Source organism: Delphinapterus leucas, chromosome 12 (genome assembly GCF_059928025.1).
Source record: "Delphinapterus leucas isolate spDelLeu-1000000601 "Yukka" chromosome 12, BTC_Dleu_Yukka2, whole genome shotgun sequence".
NCBI lineage: Eukaryota > Metazoa > Chordata > Mammalia > Artiodactyla > Monodontidae > Delphinapterus > Delphinapterus leucas.
Window position 1 is genome coordinate 27,531,670 of NC_143140.1, and position 14,953 is coordinate 27,546,622.

General features: G+C 43.4%; 1 protein-coding gene across 1 annotated transcript; it reads left to right on the forward strand.

Annotated features, from left to right (window-relative positions):
- Positions 1 to 390: 390 nt before the first annotated feature.
- HTR1E (5-hydroxytryptamine receptor 1E) lies at positions 391 to 4,921 on the forward strand. The gene has a single exon (XM_022552246.3). The coding sequence runs from the start codon at positions 565 to 567 to the stop codon at positions 1,660 to 1,662; it is 1,098 nt and encodes a 365-aa protein (XP_022407954.1). The 5' UTR covers positions 391 to 564; the 3' UTR covers positions 1,663 to 4,921.
- The last annotated feature ends 10,032 nt before the right edge of the window (positions 4,922 to 14,953 follow it).

Below are 14,953 nucleotides of genomic sequence, written 5' to 3' on the forward strand. Positions count from 1 at the left end.
AAAATTATATCAAAAATATGTAAAGATTTTATGAATACCAAAATACTGTCATTTTGTCTTCCAGGTAAAATAATATGGCTTTTTAAAAAATATATCTTTATTGGAGTATAATTGCTTTACAATGGTGTGTTAGTTTCTGTTTTATAACAAAGTGAATCAGCTATACATATACATATATCCCCATATCTCCTCCTTCTTGCATCTCCCTCCCATCCTCCCTATCCCATCCCTCTAGGTGGTCACAAAGCACCGAGCTGATCTCCCTGTGCTATGTGGCTGCTTCCCACTAGCTATCTATTTTACATTTGCTAGTGTATGTATGTCCATGAAGAATATGGCTTTTTCATTCATTAACCAGTAGCATACTATTTTCCAGGAACCCTCCATTCAGAAGAAATGCTGTGGTGCTTCCCTTTACCCACACGAAATGGAACCCAGGAGACTATGCAGCTGAAGAAAAAATTACCGCCTCCTTACAAATGAGAGATTTTCAAGTCTACATAGTTTCCAACTGCAGGAAAATAACCATCAGCTTCTCCACAGTGTAGATTAGAACAGGGGAAAATGAACATCACTAACTGTACCCCAGAAGCCAGTGTGGCTGTGAGACCGAAGACCATCACTGAGAAGATGCTCATTTCCATGACTCTGGTGATCATCACCGCCCTGACCATGCTGCTAAACTCAGCCGTGATCATGGCCATCTGCACCACCAAGAAGCTCCACCAGCCTGCCAACTACCTGATCTGTTCTCTGGCTGTGACGGACCTCCTGGTGGCCGTGCTCGTCATGCCCTTGAGCATCACGTACATCGTTACGGACAGCTGGAAGCTGGGGTACTTCATCTGTGAGGTGTGGCTGAGTGTGGACATGACCTGCTGCACCTGCTCCATCCTTCATCTCTGTGTGATTGCCCTGGACAGGTACTGGGCCATCACCAACGCTATTGAGTATGCCAGGAAGAGGACCGCCAAGAGGGCCGGGCTGATGATCCTCACGGTCTGGACCATCTCCGTCTTCATCTCCATGCCCCCTCTGTTCTGGAGGAGCCACCGCCAACTCAGCCTGCCCCCTAGTCAGTGCACCATCCAGCACGACCACATCATCTACACCATTTACTCCACACTTGGGGCATTTTACATCCCCTTGACTTTGATACTGATTCTCTATTACCGGATTTACCATGCAGCCAAGAGCCTTTACCAGAAAAGAGGATCGAGCCGGCACTTAAGCAACAGAAGCACGGATAGCCAAAATTCGTTCGCCAGTTGTAAACTGACACAGACTTTCTGTGTGTCTGACTTCTCCACCTCAGACCCTCCCACAGAGTTTGAAAAGATCCACACCTCCATCAGGATCCCTCCCTTTGCCCATGACCTAGATACCCCGGGAGAACGCCAGCAAATCTCCAGTACCAGGGAGCGCAAGGCAGCACGCATCCTCGGACTGATTTTGGGTGCATTCATCTTGTCCTGGCTGCCATTCTTCATCAAAGAGCTGATTGTAGGTCTGAGCATCTACACCGTGTCCTCTGAAGTGGCCGATTTTTTGACATGGCTTGGTTATGTTAATTCTCTGATCAACCCTCTGCTCTACACAAGTTTTAATGAAGACTTCAAGCTGGCTTTTAAAAAGCTTATTCGGTGCCGAGAACATAGTTAGATTGTAAAAAGCTGGAAGGCATGACTTTTACCAGCCTCGTGAGTGCACAGGGGTAAGGGGTGCAACTTATTAATTCTTGAACATAGTTGGTTCAGGAGGTTTGTATGTATGTGTGGTCTTGGTTTTTGTTTGTTTGTTTGTTTTCTGTTTTGTTTGAGGCTTGTTATTGGGTGTGCTGTTTTCTACCTCTGGTCTTATTTGTGGTACCTAATTGCAAATAAACACTATCATACAAAAACAGAAATTTCACAGCAGTAATAATAAGGTAAAATAGTAAATACTTTTCACTTTTTTAGACATTTCAGTTAACCCTGCAATTAAAGAATACCAAAATAAATCTTCATTTGGAGAATTTCTTATTACTTATAAATCAAATATCTGATAACTTGCCCTGGTGTGTGGCATTAGTTCTGAGCATATGGATCCAAATGCTTACCAATTCCAGTGGAAACTGCATGACCACATAAAGCATTAAAAGAAAAAAAAGTGGTGTGCTGTCATCTACTGCTTGCAGACCTGATCTAAAGCCACTTATTATGATTACGTGGCCCACTCCTTTCCAACACAGATAGTACAGCTGGCATGTCTTCTTAGTTCATGATTAAACACACATCCTCATTCTCTAAACAGAACTTGGAATGAATGTACTGGCACTTTCCTAGGTCTTTGACTATGAATGTGAAACATAAGCAAATAGTATTATAAAACAATCATGGAAATTGGTCATTTTGTTGCTATTTAACCTGACAGACATATTGGGCCTCCTCCAGTTCTAAGAAGTGTCCCAGCTGAGCCTCGAGTACACTCTCCCATTCTAGCAGGATTAAGGTGTGAGTACAAGTCAAATGTGGAGAACTTTTAAAGCAGTATTAAGCTGCTGAACCCATTAAGGGGTGCAGGGATCAAATGAGAGAATCCATTACCTGAAGAACTTTGTTGGAGACTGTTGCTCATTAAGTTACCAGCTGTGCACTTGGAAAAAAAATTAAAAATTGAAAATCTGTGTTTACAGCAAAGGCCACCTACTAGCAAATGAGTATGAAATTGTGTCTCCTGGAATCCAGGAGGCTGCAGGCGGGACCCAAGGCCACACAGTGCGTGGCCAGCTTGGACTGATGGCTCTAGTCGTATGGTGGAGCTCGTCACTAAGTCAAGAGTGATGACAGAAGGGACTGAAAGGGTGGAAGTTCTTGGACACTCCTCAGTAAGTGACTGTTCTAGACCTCTGCTCCTCACCTCCCATCCACAGCCTCTCCCACCTCTTCACTCCCCCCAGATCACGTCTCTTGTTTGTTTGTCGAGAAGACATTGCTTTGCCCCCTGCGCACTTCCACCTCCATGTTTTACCCCTTAGTTCTATCCCCTCTCAATTTTTCTGTAATCTTGCTACTTTCCTCTCTCTCTCTCTCTCTCCCTCCCTCCCACCATCCCTTCCTCTCCCCACTTTTCTTTAATCTCACCCATCAGTTTGCTCAAGTCTCTTAGACATTAGAACCAATGTCCTCCAGCCCTACTTCCCCTTCCGGCCCCTGCTCCATCTCTCTGCACACTCTCCCATCTGAGTCTCCCCAGTCATTAACCTGCTCGTTCTACCTCCACTTCTCCCCTTCCACTAACTTTTCTCTCCTTTGCCATCTGGGTATGCCCCCCCGCCAGTTCCCCCAAAACTGATCTCCCAAAGGGTATCGGTGACTTGCCAATGGGCAAATCCAGTGTCCTTTCCTCTGTCCTTATCTACTTCCCACTCTCATCAGTTAAAACAGCTAACCATCCCTTTCTTGTTTAAGCCCATGCCTTCCAGGATCCCTTTACTAACCTGGTTCTCCAGCTACCTTCTCACTCTTTGCCTCCTTTTCTTCATCCTAGGGGTTTATCCTCAGCTCTCACCTCCCATATATTCATACTCCACCCCAACCTCCATCATTTCCACAAATAGTTCCATGCCTGAGGCTCTAAAATGTGTGTCTTTAATTCTGATCTCTCTCTTTCTCAAACCTTAGACCCATGAATTATGTCTGGTGAACATCTCCCTGCTAACACTCTATTGGTGCCTCAAACACAGCCTTTCTAAACTGAACTCATAATAATTTCCCACACTCATACCTTCTCCTTTTCCACCTTCTCAATATCAGATAACAGGATTACTTTTTATCATTCACATTAGGTCAATGAGATTCTCTCTCTTTGTAGCTTGTCTCTCACATCCAGATAGTATAAAAGTCTTATGCATTTACCTCTGTAGCAATGTTTGTATATTCACCCCTCTTCTCCAATAACTTGGTCCTCTCCCCTGGACCAATCCTCTTATCTGATCCACCTACCTCTGGACCCCTCACCTGCAACTGTGCCCCTGCACACCTGCCACTCTGCCCCTGCACACCTGCCAGATACATTTTCCTAGAACAGTGGTTCTCAAAGCAACATCTCCAGACCAGCAGCGTCAGTATCACCTGGGAACTTGTTAGAAATGCAAAGTCTAGGGCCCCACTGAAGACCCACAACGTCAGAAATTCTAAGTGGGGGGGCATCCATCTCTATCTTAACAAGCCCTCTAGGAGATTCTGGTGCATGCTAAAGCCTGAGATTCAGTCTCCTAGAATGTCCTGTCGATTTCTAACTTCAGTGCTCAAAATCCCTTAGTATTTTCCCACCAGTACAAAATAAATTAAAATTCCTAAATATAACATTCAAGGCTTCTTCACTATGTGGCCTCAAACCACATTTCCAGAATTAAGTCTCAGCACTTCTTCTCACCCACCTCATATTCCAGAAAAGTCTGGAGATTTCCTGTGTTTTCTAAGCTCCCCTAACATTTGTCCCCACTGCTCCAGAAACCTGACCCCCTGGCTTCCCATTTTTCTTCTCCCAGTCCTTCACCATGGAGTGCAAATGCAGTCTCTTCTGCGAGGCCTTCCTGAGGTCCTCCTTCCTTCTCTGTCATGTGAAAGTCCTCTCCCAGCTCTATGCTCCCGAAGAAGCTCACTGGGATCTCTATTGTTATATGCATCCTATCTTGTAGTGCATTTGTTTGTATATTTCTTCTGTCTGCTATAGTAGATTGTGAGCTCCTTGAGGGCAGGAACTGTGTCTGTTTCATCTCTGTATCCCCAGGGCCTCCTACAGTGTTTTACACACAGTAGGCACTCAATAAATGTTCCCAGAAAAGAAATGTAAATGTGCAATGTTCTCTCAGTGAGAAAAGCAAACTTTTAAAATCCTATGATGTAATAACACACTTCCTTTTTCTTTAAAACTTACCCTATCATTCCCATCTTTGTTCAAAAACTGCTAGGAATGCTTCCACATGGAAAGAAAATGGATTTCTCTCTCCACTGAATACATGAGTGTCCTTTACTGGTTAGGATCCAAGCTAAGCTGCTCTCAAAGGAGAGACCCCCGAGTATAGTAGTTCAAACAAGATAGTTTCTTTCTCTCTCACATGACAGTCAAGAGGTAGGAGGGCAGCCCAGAGTGAGCAGAAGACTCTGCTCCACGATGTCCTCCAGGGACTCAGGTCCTTCCATTTTGTGGCTCTGCCGTCCCCTCAAGGCTTGTCCTCGTCTGCATGGCCAAAGCTGACTCACAATCACATCCACATTCCAGTCCATAGAACGGAGGAGAAAGAAATGGAGAGCAAACAACTTCCTTTTAAGGAAGTCATGTGGAAATTGTACACATTTACCTCTCCTTATAGCCCATTGACAATAACTTGGTCACATGGCCACACCAAGCCGTAAAAGAGAATAAGGGGTGAATCTCTAGTTGGGCAACCATGTGCCTTGCTTAAAGTGAGAACTTTATAACAAAAGGAAGCAGGAGAGGATGGATACAAGGGGTTAATGAGCAGTCTTTTCCACAAGGGGATATTGGTTTCTGTATGTGCAGCTCAAATATTACAAGGCAAGTCAGACAGCTGTCCACCTAATGGTGATCTATGTACCAGGATGTTGAGATTTAAATTACAGGTGATTTAACTGAGATCGTGCCTATGCTGAAAATCTAGTATTTATCATGACTGTAATATCTATAATATCTAAAAACTATATGGGCAACTCGCTTGCTTTCTTATCACCCCCCCATATGTCATCATTGAAAATTCTTGGCAATTATAAGAGTTTAAAATTTTTATTTTATTTTTTTAATTTTTTTAATTTTTTTTTGCGGTACGCAGGCCTCTCACTGTTGTGGCCTCTCCTGTTGCGAAGCACAGGCTCCGGACGCGCAGGCTCAGCGGCCATGGCTCACAGGCCCAGCCACTCCGCGGCATGTGGGCTCTTCCCGGACTGGGGCATGAACCTGTGTCCCCTGCATCGGCAGGCGGACTCTCAACCACTGCACCACCAGGGAAGCCCAAGAGTTAAAAAATTTTAAGAGTCTAAAGAAATAAAAAACAAAGAAGCAGAAGCATAACTAATTTTCACTTACTCACTTTCACTAACTAGATAAATTTCATTCCTAATTTACTAGATAAATCTCATTTCTAATTTACTAGATAAATCCTAATTAAATATATTTTCTCATACCTACCCACCGCTGCCCTTAGCAAAGAATCTGCATATGTTTCCTAGTATAAATCAAACCTGTTGAAAAAAATTCTGTTGTTTGGTTTACTCATTTAACTGATAGGGCTAGCTGCTATTGACCACTATTGCCCCTTTAAATTAAAGCTTGAGTGAAGTAACAGTACCTTCTGATATGGTCAGTGTTTCTAGGGTAAACATTAGCAGATTAAAAGTAAAACCCAGGGGTGACATTTCAATCACCTCCATTAACTAATAAATTAGGACTTCCTGGTTTGTGTACTTGGTAAAAGAGTTCTTGGACATGTCACTCCCTTGGAGACCTGGTAGAAGCTTTGGTTGTAACTGGTGTCAGTAAGTACCCCTAGTAGCATTGCTACTACTATCTGCTTTGAATAACTGTATAGGCCTTCCACACTTATGAACTTCAGTTTGCAAACTCTGATAATTGTGTACAAGGTCAGCTGCAGAGCAACATCCGGCAACTAACTCTGCTGGTTTCCTGTACAAGTCATTTTAGTTTCGACCATCACGTTGGTCTTAGTCTACTCATGTGTGTTTGCTTATTTGCTGTGTTTGCTTAATTTTTAAGGCCTTCTACACATAACTTCATTATGTACAGTATTTACAAAAACAGTGAGAACATTAGAAAAAAAACAGCAAAAAGGAGTATATGACTACAACAGAAATACAAGTAATTTTTAAATTAAAAGTGATGAGACAGTGACGACCATTGTATATGAGAATGGGATGAAATCTTTTTCAGTTTACAAGGGCCACCAAGAGCAACATGTGAAAAGGCACTGTGCCTAAAATTATCAACTATAATCAGCAGGAAATAAGGAAAAGTGATTAATGAGATGGGAACATGTCTGAGCATCACACAGTGGTTCTAAGAGGTATTTGGGAATGTCTGTGAGCACATTTAGTTATTTCAGTAGAGAACACCAGTGGCATTTTGTAGTAGGAGACAAGGAGGCTAAATCCTGCAGTTAAAAAAAAGCCAGGACTTCCCTGGTGGTCCAGCAGTTAAGCCTCCACGCCCTCAGTGCAGGGGGCCTCGGTCCGATCCCTGGTCAGGGAACTAGATCCCACATGCTGCAACTAAAGATCCTGTGTGCTGCAACTAAGACCCGGTGCAGCCAAATAAATAAATAAATATTTTTTAAAAATAAAAGCCAGTCCCACTCAATAAAGAATTGCCCCACCCAGAATACCATTACCACCATTATCACCACCTGCTGAAAACCCCAGGTGTATCAGCATCAGCGTGGGGATACTCAGGGGTCTAATGTTAATTCCGGTGTTGGCTTGGGGATATTTGAGAACTTAAAGACTATGCATGGTGAAAGTGCTGCCTATGAACTTTTATTGTAAACCATGGAGGGTTTCAAAGGCTCGAGACTAATTTGAATCTGCCAATATCAAAATGAGGGTCAGGCCAACACATACAGACACCACATTGGTTAGAGTTTCCTGTGACACTGGCAGAGGTCATTAAGAAAAGGGACCCAATAAAATGTCTATCATCAAAGAGGAGACATTGATGCTTCAAAGGACTAACTCATATCCTTACCTGCTGGAAATGTTTTTGAAAACTGAAGTCTCACCTAAGTCACCTCAGGCTTAGAATTAAAAGACAATCTTAGATACCTGTCAGTAGGAAGAAGAGCTATTTCAAATGGTAGAAAGGAAGATACTGGATGTTCCTGGGACCCTTAAATCATCCAGGATCCTTAAATTATCCTCCTTTCGCCCCATAAACCCTGGGGAATTCACAGCAGGCTTCAGCCTTGCCATAAAAAAGGGTTGAAATTATTCCCTTCATAACAGAAGGGAATCACTCTGAGGGGAGAATTGCTTCAGGAAAGTAATCTGTTGGCTCCCTGGAAGCTCCCAGCACCCAGCACAGAGGCTGGTACGTAGTAGCATTCAATTTATATAATTTATATGTCTGCTGAATTTAATTGAAATGAACACATTGTTTACAGACTTTAAGAAATTCAGAAGCAGAAGTATGTCCTGGGTGAGGAGGGTCCCTTCTCTATGCAGAAGCGGAATTGTCAAATATTTATAAAGAAAAGAAGGCATCAGGACAGTGATGATACATAAGAAACAGCAACAAGAGGAGCTGGAAAATAATATCAGCAAAGTCTTAGGTACTCAAAGAATACTGACTGACCATCTGCCATGAGTGTGGGTAGATTATGGAAACTTTTCATTGAAAAAGAAAAAGGTATAACAACAATGATATGAAGAAAGCAAGAATACAGCAATGGAAAGAGTAGAGGTCAGAAGATAATACTGGTGATGGTTTTGGGTCCACAAACACCAAGTGAGAATCTGGCATGAGTTTGGCATCTACTTAAGCACTGGGATCTCTGTAAGGGGAAAATAAAAGGGAAAAGAGGACAGAAAATCTAGGTGTAAGACTATGAGACCCTGGTCTTCAAGGCAGATTTGTAGAAAGCTGATTATATTTATTTTCTATTTGGATAAAATATAATTTTAGAGGGGTTTATAAACATTGCCTTTGCTAAGAGGATGAGGGAAAAATGAGGCAGAGGAGAGCATTTTGCTCATCTGATTCTTAGGGAAAGTGAAGGTGATGCCAGAAGCTCTGAAGAATGGAAAAGAATGAATGGTTCTTCAAAGAAAATGTATGAACAACATAGATACAAGAAACAAGGTCATATGGACATGTTTTTCCAGTTCATGTGGTATCAAATAGTCATATGTCAAGGGATGATTTAGGAAATGCCAATTTATGAAGACATCCAAAGGAATGGCAATGGAAACAGTTCTCTCTGAGGAAAATTTAGACTTGTAAGCAGTCTAATAATAAACAGACCAGTGACCCCAAGTGTTTCTGGTTCATGGTTAAGCACTCAATAAGAAATTGTCAAATGAATAAATCAATTACTCAGTTAAGCAATCAAGCCTGAGTTGGAATTTGGATAACAAAGGAGAACAAGTTGGGCAATATAACAAAAGTGTCTATGCAGGTCAGTTAAAAAAAGGATGCTGAGGGCTTCCCTGGTGGCGCAGTGGTTGAGAGTCTGCCTGCCGATGCAGGGGACACAGGTTCGTGCCTCGGTCCAGGAAGATCCCACATGCCGCAGAGCGGCTGGGCCCGTGAGCCATGGCCGCTGACCCTGCGCGTCCGGAGCCTGTGCTCCACAATGGGAGAGGCCACAACAGTGAGAGGCCGGCGTACAGCAAAAAAAAAAAAAAAAAAAGGATGCTGATAAACTACACATTCAGAGGCACGAAGCAGTGATATAAAAAAGCTAAGGCTGCAAGCTGAACCATCAGCCATCCTTTCTAGCTGTACTTTGCAGGTGGGGGAAAAAGAGGTGTTTTATAGAGAACAAGAAGAACATCCAGGGACTTCCCTGGTGGTGCAGTGGTTAAGAATCCACCTGCCAATGCAGGGGACACGGGTTCAAGCCCTGGTCCGGGAAGATCCCACATGCCACATAGCAACTAAGCCCATGCGCCACAACTACTAGCCTGCACTCTAGAGCCCACAAGCCACAACTACTGAGCCTGCGTGCCACAACTACTGAAGCCTGTGCACCTAGAGCCTGTGCTCCACAGCAAGAGAAGCCACTGCAATGAGAAGCCCACACACTGCAACGGAGAGTAACCCCTGCTCAACGCACCTAGAGAAAGCCCGCACACAGCAACAAAGACCCAATGCAGCCAAAAAATAAAATAAGTAAATTTATTTTAAAAAAGAACATCCATAAAGTAAATGGTGTTGACATAGACAATAAAACTTTTGAGGCAGCATGCGTCTTCTTACCTGACAACTTACTTTTTATCAGTTTCTCACTAATGAAGAACTAAGGCCTGACTTCCCTTTCTAATCACACACACACACACACACACACACACACACACACACACACACACACCCGTAGAAACAAAAACAATGTCCTCAAGCACAGTAAGGAAAGCAAAGGTACGTTTGATACAGGCAAGTGTCCTTGATTGAATGATTCCAATTAGAAATGCAACATCAGGTGTACCATGTATGCACATGTCATTTCATGTATGATTGCTGGATACAGTACAAACTGGAACAGGAGCCTATGGGGATCTCACCCTCACTGGTAATACCTAGGAGAAATCATGATCAGAGTTTCCAAAATATGTCTATAGCCAAGACATCTTGCCTTAGAACACCTGACTTGCCCATAAACTCCTTCTAAATGGGTTAGGAGACACAGGCACAACAGAGTAAAGCATCTCTAGATGGTTCTTGAACCACAATCCACCACGTGGTACCATGTGACACCCTCTCCCCTATCATCCATCAGCTGATTGGTCAGGGCAGCAGGCACCGGCCCCAAGAACAACTGTGTCTACAGGCTGGCTGTGTGCTATGGGGTAGCCTGGTACAGAAGCTCCCCCCAGACAGAAAGTGATAAGTTGCAACGACGACATTCTTACCTCTCAAAAATTTGAACGAAAAATATATGAAGAGACATTCCGCTGTCAAGGGAAGCAGGAGTAGAAAGATAAGCAAAGGGGAGTTGAAACAAAAAGAGTAGCCACCTCATATCCATGGCAAAGGGGTAGAATGAAGCTCAGTTAATTCCTGCTCCCAAGGAACTAACAGTGTCACCTGTCATCAAGAGCTGCCTCTTACAATTCCTGACAGCCTTCTGGTCCCCAAACTATGCTCCAGATCCTTGAGGTTTAGCTGTAAGAATGTTCCAGAGACTCCTGTCTCTCTTTTAACAGCAGTTACCATCACAGTCAATCACCACCACCTGCCATAACCTGCACTGTTCTCTCTTCCAACCACAGGAGCCCTGACACACAGAGCTCCAAGGCCTCTGAGCCAGGAGCTTTTGGAACAGCCACGCTGGCTCCTTTTGGACAGTAAGTGCCGTTGGACCAGGTTCAAGTCTTTTCTTTCTAGTGACCTTTCTAGGGTGAAAACGTACACTGTTTCCTGACTCCCTGATACCCTTCAGTTACCCTCATGAAACTAAATTAGTTTTTACTCCATGGATTTCAATTCTATCCATTATAGGTTTTTTTCAATTGTTGTTGCTACTTGTCTTTTGTTTTGGTTCCTAGGATAAAGTGACCTACTCTTTGCCCAAGGAGCAAGTGATGTTGATTTCCTTAAGTCTTAGCTTTGGGAATGGACAGTAGTAAGGAAGGGCAGGGTGGGAGGGCCAGTGGGCAGAGTGATCAAAGTAATGTCTTAGTTCATCGGGGCTGCTACAACAGAAATGCCGTAGAAACAACAGAAATGGTTGACTTATAAACCACAGAACTTTACAGTTCTGGAGGATGGAAGTCTGGGATCAGCTGACTGCCAGCATGGTCAGTTCTGGTGAGAGCCCTCTTCTGAGTTACAGACTGCAGATTTTTCCTTGAATCTTCATATGGCAGAGAGCAGAGAGAGAGACAGGAAGCAAGCTCTCTCATGACTCTCATAATGGCGCTAATCCCATTCGTGTGTGATCCATCCACCCTCCGATTTTCATCTAATCCAAATTACCTCCCAAAAGCCCCACCTCCCAATACCACTGCATTGTGCGGGAGAGGGTTTTGATATATGAATTTTGGGGAGATGCAATATTCAGTCCATGACAAGTACTAACAGGCATCTTTAAAGGGTTTGTGCACCAGGCTTCACTGATTCCACTTGTATCTTCTGCAAGTGTTTTGAGGGCTTTGGGGAGCAGAGTTATGATATTAACAACCACTATGTACTCAGCCAGGCTTAACAGTCACAACCATCCTAGAGGAATAGAATCACCTTCTTTCAACTTAAAAAATGTTGAAAGTCTGAATATACTCCAGCAAATGGGCATATTTCCAGTGAGATGAGCCCTTTCTTAATGAAAATAACCAGGAGAAATTACTAAAGTCCAGCAAGGGTGGGTAGGGATTTAGTCTACTAAAAAAAAATAATTTGGGCTTCCCTGGTGGCGCAGTGGTTGAGGGTCCGCCTGCCAACGCAAGGGACGCGGGTTTGTGCCCCGGTCCAGGAGGATCCCACATGCCGCAGAGTGGCTGGGCCCGTGAGCCATGGCTGCTGAGCCTGCACATCCAGGGCCTGTGCTCCGTGGTGGGAGAGGCCACAGCAGTGAGAGGCCTGCGTACCGCAAAAAATAATAATAATAATAATAATTTGAAGATTAAGTTTATTCAATCAACTAACTTTTATTAACATCTCTGTGTCAAGCTTTGCATCACATTGTGTTGTGAACAAGGCACAGTCCAGCCATTAAGGAAAATATGATATATTGGAAGAGGAAGTGAAGTAAACAAATAAGTGATTACAACAGAGTGTGATGCGTTGCATAATAGATACATGTACAGTGTGGTATGTGAGCAGAGAAAAGAAATAAACAGTTCTGTGGGAGATAGGGGAGGGGAGCCTTCCCTCCAGATTTGAACCAGAACATGATATGAGCTCACTAGGCTGACAATTTATTCAGAGACACAGCATGAACAAAAGCATGGAGATGCAGAGATGCAGATGGTGTTTGGGGAATGAGATGTGGTGTGTGGTGGCCAGAGTGGGTTAGGAAGGAGATTGACAGGAGAGGAGGCTGGCCGGGCAGCCAGGTCCATGAAGGGCCTCAAATCCCTCTCTGAGCACACTGGATCTCATCCTGCCAGCAGCAGAAAAATGCCTGAGGATTTTAACCAAAGGAGAACATGACCAGACCTGCAGTTTGCAAAGCATCTTTGAATGAAAGGGATTGTAAGAATGAAGACTAGGTAGACAGGTGTTGGAATAGCCAGAGAGTGGTAAGGGGGAGTCTGTACCAAAGAAAAAAAGAAAGTGAGGGGGAAGAGAGGGTGGGGAGATTTTCAATTTCAGAGATAAAATTGGAAGAGAGACAAATCAGTAGATTTAACTGGAATATGACCTTTTTCAATCAAAAGAGAGCAAAATTTCAGACTGCCAAGGGGCAGATCATCAATCTCACAATTTGAGGATACAGTAGTAGGAGAGGACAAGGGTCACCTTCTTTGCCAAATGGGCCAATCCTTTTCACACTTTGGAGGTTGTCTACCTTCGCTTAATCACAGTCAACTGGGCAGAAAATCTATTCTGGGAAATAACAACAGGATCAGAGGTGCTAATTACACACCTCATTTGTCTGCACTGTTAGCATTACTCCTCAGTTGAGCCCTTCTAAACACACTGGTTACTTAACAATTAGGTTAAGCAAACAACCATTACTCTGCAGATATCCATTCATTTATCATTCAGCAAACATTTACTGAGAACCTACTATCTGCCAAGAATTATGCTAGGTCCTAGATATTCAGCAGTGAGCTAGACAATACAGATTCCTTCCCTAACTGAAATTTAAGTATAATGGAAGAGAGAGACTTTAAGTAGCATTTTCAATACCGTGTGTTAAAATGCAGTAAAAGGCCGTTTTTCTCATATTTCTGATTTGGTAGGTCTGGAGTGAGTCCTGAGATTGTGCATTGCTAGATGTCGCTGGTCTAGGGACCACCCTCTGCATGATACAGAATAATGTAACTCAGTCCAGAACATTCTCAACCAAAACCATTTGAAGAGAAACTGGCAGGAGGATGAAATCTCCTTCATTTCATACTTTGAGCAACAGCAAGTAGTAACATAAAAAAGAAATAACAAGCACAGTACAAGCATACTTGCAGAACTCTGATGACACTGAAGCAGAAAGTCTGAGCTCATCCTTGAGCAAGTTGGAATAGAAAGACAGTGGAGATGAGTGTGCACACTTGGGACCTCAAGCAGATGTGGAACTAGTGCCATGAAAGTTTAGAGAACAAGGGCCAGGACAGAGCGCTCTCCTCATGTCTCAGGCTCTCTCTGTCTTTTTTGTTTGTTTGGTTTTTGCTTTTTGCCCACAGCACAGTGTAGAGGGATTAGATGGCCCCAAATTGTTACAACAGTATTTTCAAAATAATTTTTCTGTGTGTAGTTATGCTTGAGTTAACTGTTCTATCAATAGATGCACTTTACCCCATGGGTTCATAACTTTTCAACTAATCCTTTTGTTGTCCTAATAAAATCTGTAGATCTTAAAGATCCTCCTCAGGCAACATTAAAGAGAGTACCTGAGCATGAAGAATTTAACTAACCTGGATCCTGAGACCATGTAAACCATTGGGCCCTTTGTCTTTTCTTGTTTGTTTGTTCTTTTTGTTTTGTTTTTGGCCGTGCAACATGTGGGATCTTAGTTCTCTGACCAGGGATTGAACCCCGCATTGGAAGCGCAGAGTGTTAACCACTGGATGGCTGGGGAACTCCAGGCACTTTGTCTTTTTAAAGGAAATGAAACGGACAAGAGAAATGGAAAGGAAATGGGAAAAGGCAGAAAGTTGCTCCTGTTAATTTAGTCAGCTTCTCTCCCACCTGCCTGCATTGGACATTGCAAACCCAGAGTCCAACAGCAGGACACAAAAACATAAAGCAGGCCATAAGGAGACATTAAGAAAAGATGATTTCCCAAGGAAATGCTTTTTACTTTGCATTTTAATCTAGAAAATGTGCTTAAGTTCCAAAACTGACACCACCATTAACAGAAGAGATTTAAATGTGGGCCTAAGTCATCATTCTGAGAAATGGCTCACGTGGCTCCCTGCGCACCACCAAACCATGTTCTGTGAGCTTGGTACCCTCCAGGAAGCTGTGATTCCCAGCCCTGTGTGTCCTGTAAAAGCCTCAATACAGGGAGTAAGCCCCAGATGCGGAGGCACATCATCCCTCCTCACTGAGAGGACTGGCCCTA

Coding starts and splice junctions, on each gene's coding strand:
- HTR1E (XM_022552246.3), top strand. CDS start 565: ATGAACATCACTAACTGTACCCCAGAAGCCAGTGTGGCTGTGAGACCG.